Source organism: Erinaceus europaeus, chromosome 14 (assembly GCF_950295315.1).
Source record: "Erinaceus europaeus chromosome 14, mEriEur2.1, whole genome shotgun sequence".
In the NCBI taxonomy this organism is placed as follows: domain Eukaryota; kingdom Metazoa; phylum Chordata; class Mammalia; order Eulipotyphla; family Erinaceidae; genus Erinaceus; species Erinaceus europaeus.
In genome coordinates, this window is record NC_080175.1 from 18,297,681 (window position 1) to 18,315,263 (window position 17,583).

General features: G+C 37.2%; 1 protein-coding gene across 15 annotated transcripts in view; it reads right to left on the minus strand.

Moving 5' to 3' along the window:
• ADD3 (adducin 3) overlaps positions 1–17,583 on the minus strand; it is a 144,743-nt gene that overhangs the window by 20,763 nt on the left and 106,397 nt on the right. For 14 of the 15 annotated variants that reach the window (XM_060171363.1, XM_060171359.1, XM_007530315.3 and 11 more), the window contains one exon: positions 4,592–4,730. In XM_060171363.1, coding sequence (XP_060027346.1) covers positions 4,592–4,730 — 139 coding nt within the window. Of the gene's footprint in view, positions 1–4,591; positions 4,731–13,976; positions 14,031–17,583 lie in introns of all 15 variants that reach the window. The other variant, XM_060171365.1, reaches the window with a different exon arrangement.

The following is a 17,583-nucleotide window of genomic DNA, read 5'->3' on the forward strand; positions in this document are numbered from 1 at the left end:
ACATTCAAGCCCCTGGCCACCATAGGAACACGTGCAAAGGGGAAGCCTTCTGAGTAGTGCTCTGGAGTCTGTTCTCTCTCTCTCTCTCTCTCTCCCTCCCTCCCCCTCCCTCCCTCTCCCTCTCCCTCTCTGACACACATACACACAACAGCCTGGAATCACACAGACATAAAACCCCAGTGAAGACCTGGGAAAATAAAAAAAGAAGAAAATAGTTCCTAAAGGGAAGAAGTATTAATACTGGTGTCACTGCTTAATGATAAAAAGTTCTCAATAGAGATTTACTTACTTTCCTAACACCTTTTTTGATTTGTTCAAACAGAAAAAAATGAACTCAAAGAGCAGTGTGACTTGTCTCACTAAGCTACAAAAATTAGTCTTGGTCTCTAATAATATACCTATCAAGGTCACCTTCTACTCAGTTCATTTCCTCTGGCCTCTTTACAATGTGAGACCATTTACCATCACGTCTTTCCTAGAATTCTTTGGGCTGTGTGATCCTATCCTGAAGCTCTTGTTCCCTTTTCACCTACTACTTTCTACTTCAACAATTCTCCCCTTTCTTTTCTCCAATGGTGGCTCTTTCCCAAAGCTCAGTTCCTTCACTGTGTCCCTTTCTTGTTATACTTTTTTTTTCCTGTGAGAATACTATATACTTTCAAGCCTTCTATTTTTGTGCAGATGTCACCTCAGTGTTAATGGCTGTCCAGATGGTCTTGTCCATTGTTCTATTGTTTCTAACTGCATGCAACACAAAAACATAGGTTTTTAAAGGGCCTAGAAGTTGTTCTAGCATCCTTGATTTTTCCTATCTACTTTCTTCTCCCTACTGTTCTAATCTCAATGGTATTAGAATTCTTGATGGCTTAAAAGTGATCTTTACCTCCTCTTAGCCTTTCCTGGACCACTAGATGTAGTTTTTCACAAATCCTACCAGACTTTTCTTCACAAGGTCCCTCATTTTCCATATTAAAGTTCAGGTTTTATCTCACAAATAATCCTTACAGTATGTATTTTTTAAAATTTCTTTGTTTTGCCTCCAGGTTTATCACTGGAGCTCGGTGGCTGCACTATGAATCCACTGCTCCTGGAGGCTACTTTTTCCCTTTCTGTTTCCCTTGTTATTGTATTTATTGTTATTGCTGTCATTGCCACTGCTGTTGGATAGGACAGAAAGAAATCGAGAGAGGAGGGGAAGACAGAGGGGGGAGAGAAAGATAGACACCTGTAGACCTGCTTCACTGCTTGTGAGGTGACCCCCTACAGGTGGGGAGCTGGGGGCTCGAACCAGGATCCTTGCACTTTGCGCCATGTGTGCTAAGCCCACTGTACTACCGCCCAGCCCCCACAGTATGTATTCTTATCTTTGCTTGTGGTACTCTGTACAATCATCCTGCATGAAGTCATCAGACTGAAGTTCCTAATGCACCACCTTTAACCTGACCATTCCCTTGCTCAAAGGTTTGCAGGAGCCCCAAACTTGAAGGTTACAAAATTGGTGTAAATATACAGAACTTGGGTCTGGAGCAATCTGTAGGCTATTACATAGTACATGCCTGGTTTGGTTTAAGGAGGTAGCTACAAACTCCGAAGTCAGTCCTTGTTACATAAAAATCTAAGACCAGGGATACTGTATATTGAAAAAGAAGTCTCAGATCAATACTGCAACATGGAATAGTCTTATCTGGAAATGCTGCAAACTAATGAAAAGAAATACTTCTCATGTGTAGGCCATACAGGATAGTATAATTTCTGCCTTTAACCTATCTCCTATTCTCCTTACTCTACTAACTTTAACTCTCATTTTTCAGACTGTAATGTAAATATTCCAGTTAAATTGGTTGACTTCCACTCCTTGACCTCTGAGAATTGGGACTTGACTTTCCTGCTGCCATGTCTCTGTGCATTCCAGCCAGGAGCCCCAGGAGAGATCTGTAACACTCACAGGACTGCTCACCTTACTATTTCTGTGTTCCCTGATAATTCTCCCAATGTTTTTCTTCAGACTCTTACTCTCTGCCTAGACCCTCTTGTACAACTTTTTAATCAACATTCATAGCTGAGTAATATTCCTCAGCGTCCAACTATGCTATACTTTTACGCTCCAGGACTACAGTTTTTTTTTATTTTCCCTTTTTGTTGCCCTTGTTGTTTTTCATTGTTATTGTAGTCATTATGGTTTTTGTTGATGATGATGTCGTCGTTGTTGGATAGTACACAGAGAAATGGAGAGAGGAGGGGAAGACAGAGAGGGGGAGAGAAAGACAGACACCTGCAGACCTGCTTTGCCGCTGTAAAGTGACTCCCCTGCAGGTGGGGAGCCGGGGGCTCGAACCAGGATCCGTATGCCGGTCCTTGCGCTTTGCGCCACGTGCGCTTAATCCCCTGTGCTACTGCCCGACTCCCAGGACTACAGTTTTAAATGTTGCAATGTGTTGGAAACTCTGGCATACCTAGAGTTGAATTTAATTTCCCAAGTCAAACTAGATACTCAACTTTGGAATTCTTACTTACTTTTAAAAATTTCTTTATTGGGGAATTAATGTTTTACATTCGACAGTAAATACAAGTTTGTACATGCATAACATTTCCCAAGAATTCTTACTTTCTTAAAACCAAGAACCTCAGTTAATCCTTACAGAAAGACTATACTGAGATTCCTGCCGAATAAGGCTTTCTAGAGTTAGAATAAAAGTCATACTTCTAATTCTGGCTGTGAAAACCTATGCAATTTAGCTTCTATCTATGTCTCTCACTTCACATTGTTCTACTTGCTCTGTCAGAAACCATGCTTCTAACCATAATCTAAATCATTACTCCTCAAAGAGCCTGTTAGGTTCATTATAACATGAAGCTTACACTGTTCCACTTACTTAGAATGTTTTTTCTTGATCTTGATATGGTTTCTTCCTTCCTGCTATTCAGATAAATGTTGCCACCTCAAGAGAGGTTTTAATGATTCAATCTAAAGAAGCCACTTAGTTATTCCAACTGAATAATCATATATTAATTCTTTGCATAGCACTTTCTATCTAACTACTTTGATTACTTCCTATATTCTATATTCATAAACACAAGAATCTTGTCTGTGTTATTTATCACTGTATTCCCTTCTTCCTAGCAGAGTACTTGGCATATAGTGGATGTTCACTATTATGGAAAGAGTGACCTAAGTTAGTTCAACCTTTGAATTTATCTGTTTCTTCAGGTTGAGTATTTCTTCCAACTAAGAGAAGTCAGTAGCTTTGAAACTCATTGCTCTTTCTACTCTTGCCTGGTGCCTCATGAAACCTGTTGCAAAGATTATTATTCATTGGCTATAACTTTGTGATTACCATCTTCCTTCTTGTACCCCCAATCATTACTTTAGTTTGGCTTTTGTATCTTACATTGGAATTCTTTCAAATATCCTTTAATGAGTATGTTAGGTGCCCGTAAATTGGACCCTTAGAAACTCTGCAAGTGCATCCTCAACCATGAATGTTCTTACCATCATGTCTCTTTGTAAGCCATTCTTCTATTTGGAAAGTATCTGCACTGAACTTGTACTTATAAATTTTTTTGGAAAAAAGCAAAAAAGGAAGGTTGAGAAGGAAAATTCGTTCTTCCTTTCTTCCCCCTTCTCTCTCTTTTATTGCCACCAGGATTACTGCTGGGGATCAGTGCTGTCACTAAGCATCCATCACTCCCTGTGGACACCACCCCACCCTTTTAAAGAAAGGACAGAGAGATACTGTGAGGATGGGGAGACAGAGATAGACAGAGAAAGACAGACACCTGTAGACCTGATTCACTGCTGGTGAAGCGAACCCACTGCAGGTGGGAAGCGGGGCTTCAAACCTAGGTCCTTGTGCATGGTAATGTGTGTGTTTAACTGGGTACACCACAGCCCAGTCCCTGAAAATTCTTTAACTGTGAAAGAAGACATCCCTTGACTCAGATATGAAACAGTCTCTGAAGCTGCCCTCCAGAGATCTGAGTACCTGCCCAGGTACTGAAGTGAGTTCTGTACAAATCTCACTGAGGAGTAAAGTACTTAAATTCAGTCTCATGAGTCTTGGTATCTTTATGATCAGAAGCTCATCATATTGATGTTATTACTAAAAAGCTGTTGAATGAATAAAAAGTGTTAACCCCTTTTTTACAAAGAGTTGTAACTATTCTGTTCTTCAAAGCTTTGTTAATTCAGGTCTCTCTTCTATTAAATTTTCTCAGTCTGCTTCAACCAATAATCAATGCTAACTCTTGAGTCCATTGTATGAATTCAGGTCACTAACCATGTTAAATTAGCTGCTTTATATTTTTTCCTCTATAGTTATTTTGCAGGCTTACTCTTTTGTGGTATGTATCCTCAATTAAAATATATATTCATCTAGGGCAGCGACAGCTATGTCTTAAGAGTTATTTTATAATCCCTACAAAGAACAGCAAGTGCCTGGTTAATAAGAAAAAAGAGATTTTGACATTATGTTACTCTAAGTATTAGATGCCATAAACCTAAGGAATGAAATTGAGCATAATATGCTGTTAGAGATGTACAGTGTTCAAAGCAGAAAGTTAAAAAAATTTAAACTTTCCAAAACTGACATACTGAGGGGAGATGAAGTAAAGCCTGAAAAAGAATTGGCCATGATGTAGTCAGCAATCTGTTGTAAAGCTAGTAATCCAGTTGGGTTGTGGCCTTTCTTCATTTGTTCTTGAATAAGGCATTCCAGGTCTTCTCGAAAGGCCTGTAACACACAAAAATAATCAACTGAATGCATATATCTCACTTGAAGTAGACTGACCCAAGCATAATTTGCTCTGATGTAACTTGCACTTATTCAACCAATCTTCCCCATATCTCTTTTGAAGACAAACAGGCTTTCATCTATTTTAAAATAAAAATTAAACATAAAATAATAAAATTAATACTGGGCTCAATTAAAAATAATACCGAGAGAAGCTTGCTTTCAAGGGCAGGAAAAAATCATTAGGCATTCTTAATTGTGAAGAAAATGAGATGTAACATCTGCAATATACAGGCACAGGTGAAGTAGCTCTGTTAATAATAGACAACTACAGACTGATTTAAAAAAAAAGGCTCCTTGCCTAGCAGTTTCATTATCTGGGTTAGGATAAAGCCCATATTTGAATGGGATACCACTACACAGTGATTCACAGCAAGTCTTCACTAAAAATAGGAAACCATGGCTTCCATTTTATATTTTCCATGGCAATTTTTTAGCTCCAGAAATTCTGAAAGCAAACTGATAATGAAGAGCTGGAAATTAGTTACTCTACTCTGTAACACTGTAAAACAAAGGTCATTCCCTCCCACAATTGGGTCCTGTATGTTACTGTTGTATCTTTTCTTTGGGGGCAGGTAGTGGCAACAGAAACAGTATTTATAAAATTCTGAACATTAGGAGAAAAGTCCTTATCCAGTAACCTTGAATTGCTAATGTAATCCATCATTTTGAAACCTCTCCAAATCCTTCACTTAGTCGAAATGGATGGCTTTATATCTCCATCACACTCAACTGCTGTTATTATTATTTGTAGATACATAAGTTGTCCTCTTGCACATGTCTATTTTATTCTAAACAAATGCTTTTGCAATATAAATCACCTAAATCTTACTCTTCTACTTGATTGGTTACATATGTAGTAGAATGTCCTGTCCAACATAAATTCAATTTTTTCCCACTTCACCTAAGAGAGAAAGCATAAACTGCTTCAGTAACAGTACTTCTAAGAGAGATTTGAATGAACACATTGGAGGAAGTCTTCCTTAAGGTAAATCTCCTTTGTGTCACTGACAGTAACCTTCTTCATAAGGCGGGAAGTCAGATCTCTTGTAGTCCCTGCTTAGATGTATCTTTGCTTAAAGGATAACTGAATAACTCAAAGTTGTTCAGAAAGAGAACTTCTAAAAATGGCATGGAAGTCTATAGTGGGAAAGGAAAATGTGGTTCTGAGGCTATAATGTAATTGATAGGATCAGTCCTTAGTGCTTACCTTGCTTTTAGAATAACAGCTGAGCCATTTGTGTTAGAGACAGGAAAAGCTCAGTGCTAACAGTTACGATCTTGGGAGTGCAACAATGGGGCAACATGGAACTCAAGGCACTTAACATAGGAAGAGACAGGCTGTCTTCTCCTGATGCAACACAGTGGTTTGCACAGGTATCTGGGTAAAAAATGAACCTGCATCCTCCATTGGGCTTAGCAAGTGTGTGTGTGTGTGTGTGTGTGTGTGTGTGTGTGTGTGTGTGTGTGTGAGAGAGAGAGAGAGAGAGAGAGAGAGAGAGTGAGAGAGAGGGAGAGAGAGAGGGAGATGGCTGCCAAAACACTGCTCAGCTCTGGTTCATGGTGGTGCTGGGGTTTGAACCTGGGACCCAAGAGCCTCAAGCACGAAAATCTTTTGCATAACCAATATGCTGTCTCTCCAGCCTAGCAAGATAAATTTTCAACAACTGGAAGGGAGGTGCATTAACAGTGGTGGCCTAAACAGACTTTATTTAGCATTTCTCTTTCACATCCAATGATATGACACATGTACACATATGAAACATCAAACATCATGGATATGGAAGCAACTAATGAACTCTTTTGAACTGTGTAAGCCACTGAAGTTCTTGGGACAATTTAAGGGAAAGCAGACACATTCTCAGAGAAAGATGCTTTGCTTCATGCTAATATACTGGGTGGATGTTTGGGTAACTTAAAAGATACAAATTATGGGAGTTGGGCACAGCGGGTTAAGTACAGGGGGCGCAAAGCGCAAGGACCAGCGTAAGGATCCTATTCAAGCCCCGGGTTCCCCACCTGTAAGGGAGTTGCTTCACAAGCAGTGAAGCAGGTCTGCAGGTGTCTATCTTTTTCTCCCTCTCTGTCTTCACCTCCTCTCTACATTTCTCTCTGACCTATCCAACAACAATGACATCAACAACAACAACAATAATTACAACAATAAAACAACAAGGACAACAAAAGGGAATACATAAATATTAAAAAAAGATACAAATTATGATTAATTTGAATTCTGAATTCATGGAGCAATCTATACAATTACACATTTTTCCAAATTCAGGTTTTATTAAACACAAATTGTGAACAAAGTTATAAAAATTCTAAACATCTAATTCCACTGATTGCACCTAGCTAATTTGGTTAAGATATGATTTAAACTACAGAAATATTCTATAAAATATCTTCTTGAAAGACACATTCATCAGAGAACTGCCCTATGATTTGGCAAATCCTCCCCTTAGGGTCTATCCAAAAAAAACAAGATAACCCATCCAAAAAATATCTTTATAGATCTATGTTCATAGCAATACAATTTTTTAAAATATTTATTTCTTTTTTGTTGCCCTTGTTTTATTGTTGTAGTTACTGATGTCATTGTTGGATAGGACAGAGAGAAATGGAAAGAGGAGGGGAAGACAGAGAGGCGGAGAGAAAGACACCTGCAGACCTGCTTCACTGCTTGTGAAGAGACTCCCCTGCAGGTGAGGAGCTAGGGGGCTTGAACAGGGATCCTTATGCTGATCCTTGCACTTTGCGCCATGGTGCGCTTAATCCGCTGCGCTACCGCCTGGCTCTCAGCAACACAATTTTTAATAACCAAAACATAGAGACAGCTCAGATACCCAGTCAAAGATGAGTGGTTAAGAAAGCTGTGAAAACACACACGCACACACAGACACACACAAATACTTGACTATAATTATAAATGATGAAATCATTTCCTTAGTCTCATCTTGGATGCAATTTGAAGGAGTCATGTTAAGCGAGATTAGTCAGAACGAGATCACTTTTAGGTAGAACGTAAGAAACAAGGTAAGAAAGGCAAAACACAAGGTGAAAGTTGGACTAGGTTGGTCTGTTGCAGCAAGGCCAGGGACTGGGGAGAAGGGGGTCAGGTTAAGAGTAGGGGGTTAAGCAGTGTATGATGCTGGAGGAAGATCAAGGTTGGTGATGGGAATGATGTACTGACACCTATAACAGAAAGATGAGAAACTGTACCTGTGTAATAACAACTGTCTTGTAAATCATTATTACCTTAATAAAGCAACTGAACCCCCCTCAACAACAAACTGAAAACTCCATTAATTCATTGTAAAGATCTTGTGAACATAAAATGGTTGGGAACTGTACAAGATGGAAGGATACCTTCATATACATGAATATTCTCATGTTTAAGGAAAATAATCTTTTTTATTTATTTTTTAAATTTCTTTATTGGGGAATTAATGTTTACATTCAACAGTAAATACAATAGTTTGTACATGCATAACATTCCCCAGTTTCCCATATAACAATACAACCTCCACTAGGTCCTCTATCATCCTTTTTGGACCTGTATTCTCCCCACCCAGCCACCCCCACACCAGAATCTTTTACTTTGGTGCGATAGGACAATTCCATTTCAGGTTCTACTTTTTTTTTTTTTTCTTCTTCTGATCTTGTTTTTCAACTTCTGCCTGAGAGTGAGATCATCCCATATTCATCCTTCTGTTTCTGACTTATTTCACTTAACATGAATTTTTCAAGGTCCATCCAAGATCAGCTGAAAACGGTGAAGTTACCATTTTTTACAGCTGAGTAGTATTCCATTGTGTATATGTACCACAACTTGCTCAGCCACTCATCTGTTGTTGGACACCTGGGTTGCTTCTAGGTTTTGGTTATTACAAATTGTGCTGCGAAGAACATATGTGTACACAGATCTTTTTGGATGGATGTGTTGGGTTCCTTAGGATATATCCCCAGGAGAGGAATTGCAGGATCATAGGGTAGATCCATTTCTAGCCTTCTGAGAGTTCTCCAGACTGTTCTCCACAGAGGTTGGACCAATTTACATTCCCACCAAGCAGTGTAGGAGGGTTCCTTTGACCCCACACCCTCTCCAGCATTTGCTGCTGTTACCTTTTCTGATGTATGACATTCTCACAGGAGTGAAGTGGTATCTCATTATTGTCTTTATTTGCATTTCTCTGACAATCAGAGACTTGGAGCATTTTTTCATGTGTTTCTCGGCCTTTTGGATCTCTTCTGTGGTGAATATTCTGTCCATGTCCTCCTCCCATTTTTGGATGGGGTTATTTGTTGTCTTGTTGAGTTTGGCAAGCTCTTTATATATGTTGGTTATTAAACTCCTGTCTGATGGATGTATGGCATGTAAAGATCTTCTCCCATCCTGTGAGGGGTCTCTTGGTTTGGGTAGTGGTTTCTTTTGCTGTGAAGAAGCTTTTTAATTTGATGTAGTCCCATAGGTTTATACTTGCCTTAGTCTTCTTTGTAATTGGATTCATTTCATTAAGGAAAATAATCTTCTGGATACATTTATTGTTACACAAACTCTTAAAACTTCTGGACTCCTAGAAATGGGCCAATTTGCTTTTCTAAAACCTTCCCTTCCCTTCAAAAACCAAATGCTATTTAGACATTCTTCAAAGTTCAAAGCAGTTATAAAGAATTATTTTCTGATTTAGTAAAAAAAATTAATATATGTCATAGAATTTTCTAGACATTGATCAGATTTAAACTCTCTAGAAAGCAACATGAATCAAAATTATCTGTTTAGTATGTTGATTTACAATGATGTGAAGATTAAAAGCCAACCAGTTGCTCAAGATAATCATGACCATGGAACTGTTGAGAAATTTCTACTCGAAAGAGAAAGTTAAATAAGGTTGAGAATCTATTCAAGGTCAGATATTTAGTAACTGTCAGAAGCAACAATTCACAGAGATGCTTTTTTTTGTATATACTTTTTTATGTTCATATATTTCACAGCAAGGTTAATACCATCTTTAAGTTTTCAGATGATCTGTGGCATCATGGAGGACTGTATATATCCTTCTGAAATCAGTAAAGCATGAATTTTCCCTCTAAAGCTAGTAAATAGCTTCTATGCAACACAGGAAAATAGTTTTCAAAGTAAATTTCACTAGCCTTTTTACTTCAATAGGTAGGAATCGTTTTATTGTAAAAATTGATATTTTTGCCATGAACATTTATTAACTCATTTTTTAAATGTTTCAAATGTATCTAAAATATTGCTTAGAAGATTACTGATATCATTTACTGGTTAGTATGAAAATTACTGTTATAAAATTATTCTAGTGCTTTTCAAAATACTTATCAATGAGCTTATTAAGTTTACATGACAAGCTTATAATAAAGTTTTACTTACCTTTATGCTGGATAGTTAATTATATTTCCACTAACATCTACTACTGTTACTACTACTGTTAATAAAATGATATTTGAATCATCTTTCACTATAAACTCTTAATTTTTAAATTATCTTTTTATTATTTTATTATTATTATTTTTTATTGCCACCAGGGATATTGCTGGGGCTCAGTACTGGCACTCAGAATTCACTGCTCCCAGTGGTAATTTTTTTTCACACTACAAACTCTTGATATAGGCTATGATTTAGTTGTTTACTACATAATTAGGTGAAGAAAATAAAGATTCAAATTTGGAAATTTCGGTTGGGTACAAGATCTTTTTCTAAGTTTATCAGAGTTAGATTGGATCACTAAAAGTAAATACAACTAAAAAGACAGAAAGTGTGCTGTGATCAGAAATACTGGGTTAATATATAATTACATATAACATGTCTTACAGTATGTATAACCAACCAGCAGATGATCCTCAAAGTACTTGCCTGAGTAGAGCTAAAAATTTTCCTATCAAAGCAAAATGAGAAACTTATAAATAGGGCATCAAGGTCACATGCTAGGTTTCTGAAGTCAGATCAGGCCTACGATTCCATAAAGTCACTATCAGAGAAGAGTCTAGTTAAAAGACCAAACACCAATATAACGAGGTTGTTATACTTGGAATACATGAATATATAAATGTTAAGTCAGAGTGCCACAGTGATAGATTTTTTCACCTTCAAAAACAAAATATGGAATTATGATGATAAGATTAGGTTATAAAATTTTATGATAAAGTGTTGTCACAAAAGCAAAACATACTTAAAATTAGCAGTTTAAATTTTATGTATGTTATTTCCACAAAGGCAGTTGCCTACGATATGTTAGGCACTGCAAGACATGCTTTTATGTTATATGTAATAATTACCCACATGAAATCCATTTTTACTAAGGTATTTCCTAATGTCACATAGCTAATAAATGCTGAGTAAAATGATGACTGGAATCTAGATCCAAAACAAACACCATATACATATGATTATGTATACAATAAAATTACTATGTGAAGATTGAAATAAGAAATTATGCAAAAATGTGCTGACTTGTAACTTTATAGCAACCTCATGCTTGGGAGTCTAACACTCCATCCACCAAAGACCACTTCTAGGTGGCATGGTGGATGTAGCACTTCTGTGGTGCTCTGAGACCTTTTTGAGAGCAGCACTGATAGATGACATATTAGGACTCAATCTCCAGAGAACAGACTGGGGTCCCTGCCAGTCATTGGGGGTGTAAATTCTGAGAGAAGAGTTTCATCTACCTCTAAGAAGTAGCTGACTTAGCTACAGATTGAAAGACATTTATTAAGAATAACTCCTGGCAGACAAACTGGTCTTCACTAGCTCACATCTGATTGAGAACAAGCAAGCAGTACTCCTATAGCCAGCAAACACCCTGTGGACTTCCCCAAGCATAGCCAGTTAGCAAGAGGAAACTACTGCCCTCTGTGTTCCCTTGCTGCCAGCCCTAGGCCCCTTTCAGATCTGAGCCTGTGCTTGTGACAACCTGTTTAGATGGTGACAGGCTCAAATTCCTAGTTTACACCCTAGCCCTAGCCCACTCAAGCACAAATCACTGTCACAGTTCCTCAAGTACTGTGTTTAATGAGAAGAAAGCAGAAGTAACTCTAATTGATGATCAAGACAAAAACAGAAAACCAAACCAAAACAATCAACAACAACCATAAAATATATATATCCCAAACACAACAGAGCTATTTAAATGTCCCATAAGGACTTCAAAAGGAGTAGTCCTAAGGATACACACTGAAGTGAGATTATCAATGTGAGAAAACCTCAACAAAATTAGAGAGTGCAAGAGAGAAAAGTACGACAAAAGTCCTCATAGAAATCATCTACTAAAGAATATAGTTGCTGAATGAAAAATAGAGTACAGCATCTGCTCAGCAGTGAGGACAAAGGACAAGTTAGTAAACTTGAGGGTACAGAAAATCATCTAAAAAGACCAACAATAAAAAATGAAGATCATGAGAGTTATGGGATATTAAAATAAACAATAATTCATATCATAGGGGTTCCAGAAAAGTCGAGTGAGAAAGAGCATGAGAGAAAAAGAGAACAAGTGAGAACAAGAGAAAATTCTTATTAGATGAAATACAGAGAATTTGCTAAGAGAGAGAGAGAGAGAGAGAGAGAGAGATAGATGCAGGTCTAGAAAGCTCAAAAAAAAAAAAGGCAAAACAGATGCACATCAAGGCAGGTTATAATTAAAATGGCAGATCAAAGATAAGGAATGAATCCTAAAAGCAGTTAAGAAAAAAATCAAAGAAAGTCAGATATAAGGGAACCTTCCCTAAGACCATTGGTGGATTTATTAACAGAAATTGAAAGGCCAGAGGGAAATGTCATATTATATTCAAAGTGCTGAATAAAAAAGAATTTCAACTTTACCCAGTTAGATTAGCACTTTGATTTGAAGGAGTGATAAAGAAATATATAGACAAACAAGAATTAAAGGAATTCATTACCAACAAGATGATCTTACAAGAAACAGTAAAGGTTATTCTATAAAATGAAAATACTAGATGATCTCCCTCATATGTAGTATATCAAAGATCAAAGCAAGGGTACAAAGTCAATTGAAAACAAACAATCAGACTTATACTGCAGAACTGAGGTTACCAATGGGAGAGGGAGAAGTGGACTGAGTGTGTGGAGGAGAACCAACAGACTTTTGATTTGATTTGGTGGGATATTAGTACTTTGGTTGTGGTATGATATAGTAATATATATGTTTTAAGAAGTATAAAATTATACTTCTAAAATATATATAAACCAATGCTACTTCAATTACATTAAAAAATCTGCTATCATCTTGACTGAGCTAATCATAACAAAGACCCATTTCATAGATAATTGTTAGCACTGATACCTGGAGCTCTAGAATGGGAAATTCTACCTGTATAATCAGATCTGTCAGTCATACATTGGGATCAATTAATCTTTTCTTTTTAAGAAAGAAAATCTCCATTGTATGTCATTCATTTTAAAAACATCATTTAATTCCCTCAGTCAAAATCCTGCTTTAAAACTTAGTTTGTCCCTAGAAGTTCTGTAAATTGGACAGTTCTCTCATCAAACACAAGTTCAAAAGAGTATGGTTAAAAAAAATTACTAGGTGAAAAAAATATTTACATTAGAGAGGGTGTCATAACAACCTTATCAGAATTGCATACCCTTTTATTTTATAAATTTTATGCCAACTATGAGGGAGTGACCTGTAAACTTTGAATTAAAAAATTTTGTAAGAACAGGCAAATCAGAGATGAGTTTCATGTAGGCTAGGAATATAGTTTACATACATATCCATGTATAATACAAACCAAATACAGAATTAATGTGAAATATTAAGATACTAAAGCTTCTGTGTGCATGTTAGATCAGAACTTTCAGGAGAAAGTAACATTTTTTTCAATCACACAAAAGAGGACCAATATATCATATGAAACTGACATAATATAAATATTCCAGTCAATGCAAAAAATCATACATACTGATTTATCAGCAATGTCTAACTTAAATGAAAATCAGGTAGCAGAAAACTGATAACTCATTAAGATATCATAGATGGACTTTAAATTTCCACACATGGACATTCTACCTCATAATTATCACTAGAAAGAAAAATTGGAGCAGAAACTAAAAAAGATTAGACTTGCTTGGTGCTTCCAGGCACCTTGCAATTATCTTACTAGTTCTCTCCTAAAGTGGGATTAGGAGCATAACAAACTTACTTAGAATTTCTCCATTAAGAAATGTATTCATTTGGATATAGATTACCACTGGTCCTGTTGAAAGGAGAAAAAACAAATAAACTAAATTTCTTCTGGATGATCTTTTTCCTGTTTCTAAGTTTTCATTAATATGAAGCTAAAGATTAGAAAACCTTTTCTTGAAGCTAGTATGTAATAAAAATGCTAGTAAAGTCTAATAAAAATACTTACATCTTAAGCTTCCGAACTGACCAAGTAAGTCATGATAATCTTCACCATCTATTTTAATTAAGGAATCCTGTTAACACCTTAGGTCTTTAATTATAGTGATTATCTTAGAAGGTATGAGGCTGTGAAGTTTCTCATCTTCAAATGCATGCAGCACTACACATCACCCTGTCAACAAGGAGTTCTAGCGTATCATGTATCTCAACTATCACTACCTCCATTCCTATGCTGGTTTGAAGAGTACCACTGCACACTTATCAGTCACTCCAATTTTTTCATATAGTGTTAATATTTAAGAACTTTAACCACCCCCTGAAATTCACTGTTTTCCATACTAAGTAAATAAGTTCAGCAGGAGCTTGTTGGATAATATTCAGGTATTTAATAGCACAAAGGCCACTCAGCTATTCATATATCCAACTGCCTATGTATTTAGAATTTCCTAAATATCTTGTGTATACAATGTACTGTGTGTTAGTTCTCAAACTTACATATGCTTCTGTAACTTTGGTGAGTAACCGTATAATTCCAAAAGACTGCCTTGCACATTTCATTATGAGATAAGGGGGTAAATGACATTCTACATGATTTTTTCTCTCTTCCAATATATGTACACACACATATATAAGTACAAGTTTTCTTTGACCAGTCTATTTTTTCCTAAATGAATTCCACATTTTTCTTCTGAAATAGAAGGATTACAAATTTGTTATTAACAAACATGAATTAGTGATCCTTCTGAGTCTGAATTTTATTGGTTATGGGTGTGTCTAATAGTATCTAACCCAAAAATTCACAGGAGAGCATAGAATGTTTAAGATAATTACATTAGTAGAAACATTTGACACTTTAGGCTTAAAGGAACGGAGACAAGAACAAAGGTCTCTGAATCCCCAAACCTCTGTGCAAAGTGAACAGGTCGAGAAAAATGTAGTTACAAAAATGAGCTACTTTTCAGGGAAAAGGAGGGATGACTTTGAAAAGGGGAACCAAAAGCCCAGAAAGCAGAGCCAAGAGCTAGGGAGACTCATCCCTAATAAATAGTTCTTGACAAGACAATCTCCAAACAAAGCCAGATGGATTTTTTTTTTAATTACTATGAGTTAGTGACTTCTTTTTTATTTTTTAACTAGTGTTTTAATTGGTGAGTGACTTCTTTGTACCCTTAGTGTGTCCTTTTTTGAACAGAATTAACTATCACAATAATGACCTGCTTGCCCCACATTTATCTTTTGTGTGCGTGTGTGCGTGCATGAGCACATGAATTGGGGTGGAGGCACTAAAGGCAGATATTTTTTTTTCTTTTCTTTAGTTCACTGGTCTATAGAGTGAAAATTACTACAATTGCATAATTATACTTAAAGAATTACACCTGAGAAGTAACATCTGCACCTAAATCTTAAATCAGAGTTAGAAGAGATTTTGGCTTTAAGCTAATGTTATAATGGAGTGAGATTTATTTTTGAAGAATGTTAAGAGATGGTGAGTTTATTTGACTTGTGGAAGGATGGTAAATAAATTGTGGTAAAGAGCAGGCTGTGGTAGTTTTAAAATAAACTGATTCGAGAGTGGAAAACCTTACTATCAAAAGATGGTGCTCAATTTTTCTCCTTTAGAATATTGAATTTAGTGACTTCTAACTAATAAATGTGATTGAATGTAAAGTCTGGGATTAAGTCATGAAAGCCATTGAAGACTGTTCTCATTCAGACACTTGCTCTAGAAAAGAAAACTCAGAGTCTTAGGTAAAGGTTTATGTGGTCTTTTGCAACAACAACCTTGCGAGTGACCCATTTTTAACAGTGGCTCCTCCTGCCTCGATCTAGTCTTCAGATGACAGCAGTCCCAAGTAATATTTTGACTGCAACATCAAAAGAAAGTTTGAGCCAGAATCATTCAGGTAAGTGCTTTGGAATGTCTGGCCCACAGAAATGATAATCAAAACTGGTTATTTCTTTGTAAAGTTTTTACTTATCAACGTAAGATATTAGGGGGAGAGAGAAGAAGAGAAGAAGGGAGGGAAAGAGAGGGAGAAGAGAGAGGGAGAAGGAAAGATGGGAGCAGGGGGAGAGAGAGAAAAGGAGAGAGGGAGAGAAAGAAGGGGGAAAAGGGAAGAGAGAGGGAGAAGGAAAGATGGGGGCAGGGGGAGAGAGAGAAAAGGAGAGAGGGAGAGAAAGAAGGGGGAAAAGGGAAGAGAGAGGGAGAAGGAAAGATGGGGGCAGGGGGAGAGAGAGAAAAGGAGAGAGGGAGAGAAAGAAGGGGGAAAAGGGAAGAGAGAGGGAGGCAAAGAAGAGAGGAGGAGGAGGATAGAGAAACTAATGAATTACTTTGGCATATGGAATACCAGGGATTGAATTTGGACTTCAGGATTTCTAAGATGGGCACCATACTCACTGCACTACCTCCTGAGTTTGAAATTTGTTATTTTTAAGCTGCCAGTACATGTATCATTTCCTTTGATGAAAAACTTGTATTGAAAGAAATTTATGCACTTTTCTTAAAAGAAAGGAAAAAAGATAGGGGCCAGGTGGTGGTGTACCTGGTAGAGTGCACACATTAGCATGTACAACATCCTGCATTCAAGCCCCTGCTCCCACCTGCAAGGGGGTGAGTGGGTAGGTAGAGGGAATCTTCAAGAGCAGTGAAGCAGGTCTCCGGGTGTCCTTTCTCTATTTTCCCCTTTCAATTTCTCTGTGTTCTATCAAATAATGGTTTGTCAGAAAAGTCATTATACATTTTTTTGCATAGATAAAAAATAAATGAAAGAAAAAAAAAGGGGGGAAACTCAAAAACCTTTTAAAATGTAAAAACTCACTAGCAAGGATCTATTTTAAAAAAAAATGATCATCTCCTAATTCTTTTAAGCACCTACTTTCTCTCTTGGGCTAACAGTATCACTCTTGCTAAGTAAATATAGAAATTTATGTCTGAGGGGAGTCGGGCGGTAGCATAGCGGGTTAAGCGCAGGTGATGCCAAGCGCCAGGACCGGCATAAGGATCCTGGTTCGAGCTCCTGGCTTCCCACCGGCAGGGGAGTTGCTTCACAGGCTGTGAAAGAGGTCTGCAGGTGTCTTTCTTTCTCTACTCCTCTCTGTCTTCCCCACCTCTCTCCATTTCTCTCTGTCCTATCCAACAACAACGACATCAATCATAACTACAACACTAAAACAACAAAGGCAATAAAAGGGAGTAAATAATAAATAAATATTAAAAAAAAGAAATTTATGTCTGGGAGTTGGGCATTAGCCTAGCAAGTTAAGCGCACGCACATGGCACAAAGCCCAAGGACTGGCTAAGGATCTCAGTTTGAGACCCTGACTCCCCACCTGCAGGAGGAGCCGCTTCACAAGCGGTGAAGCAGGTCTGCAGGTCTATGTTTTTCCCTCCCCCTCTGTCTTCC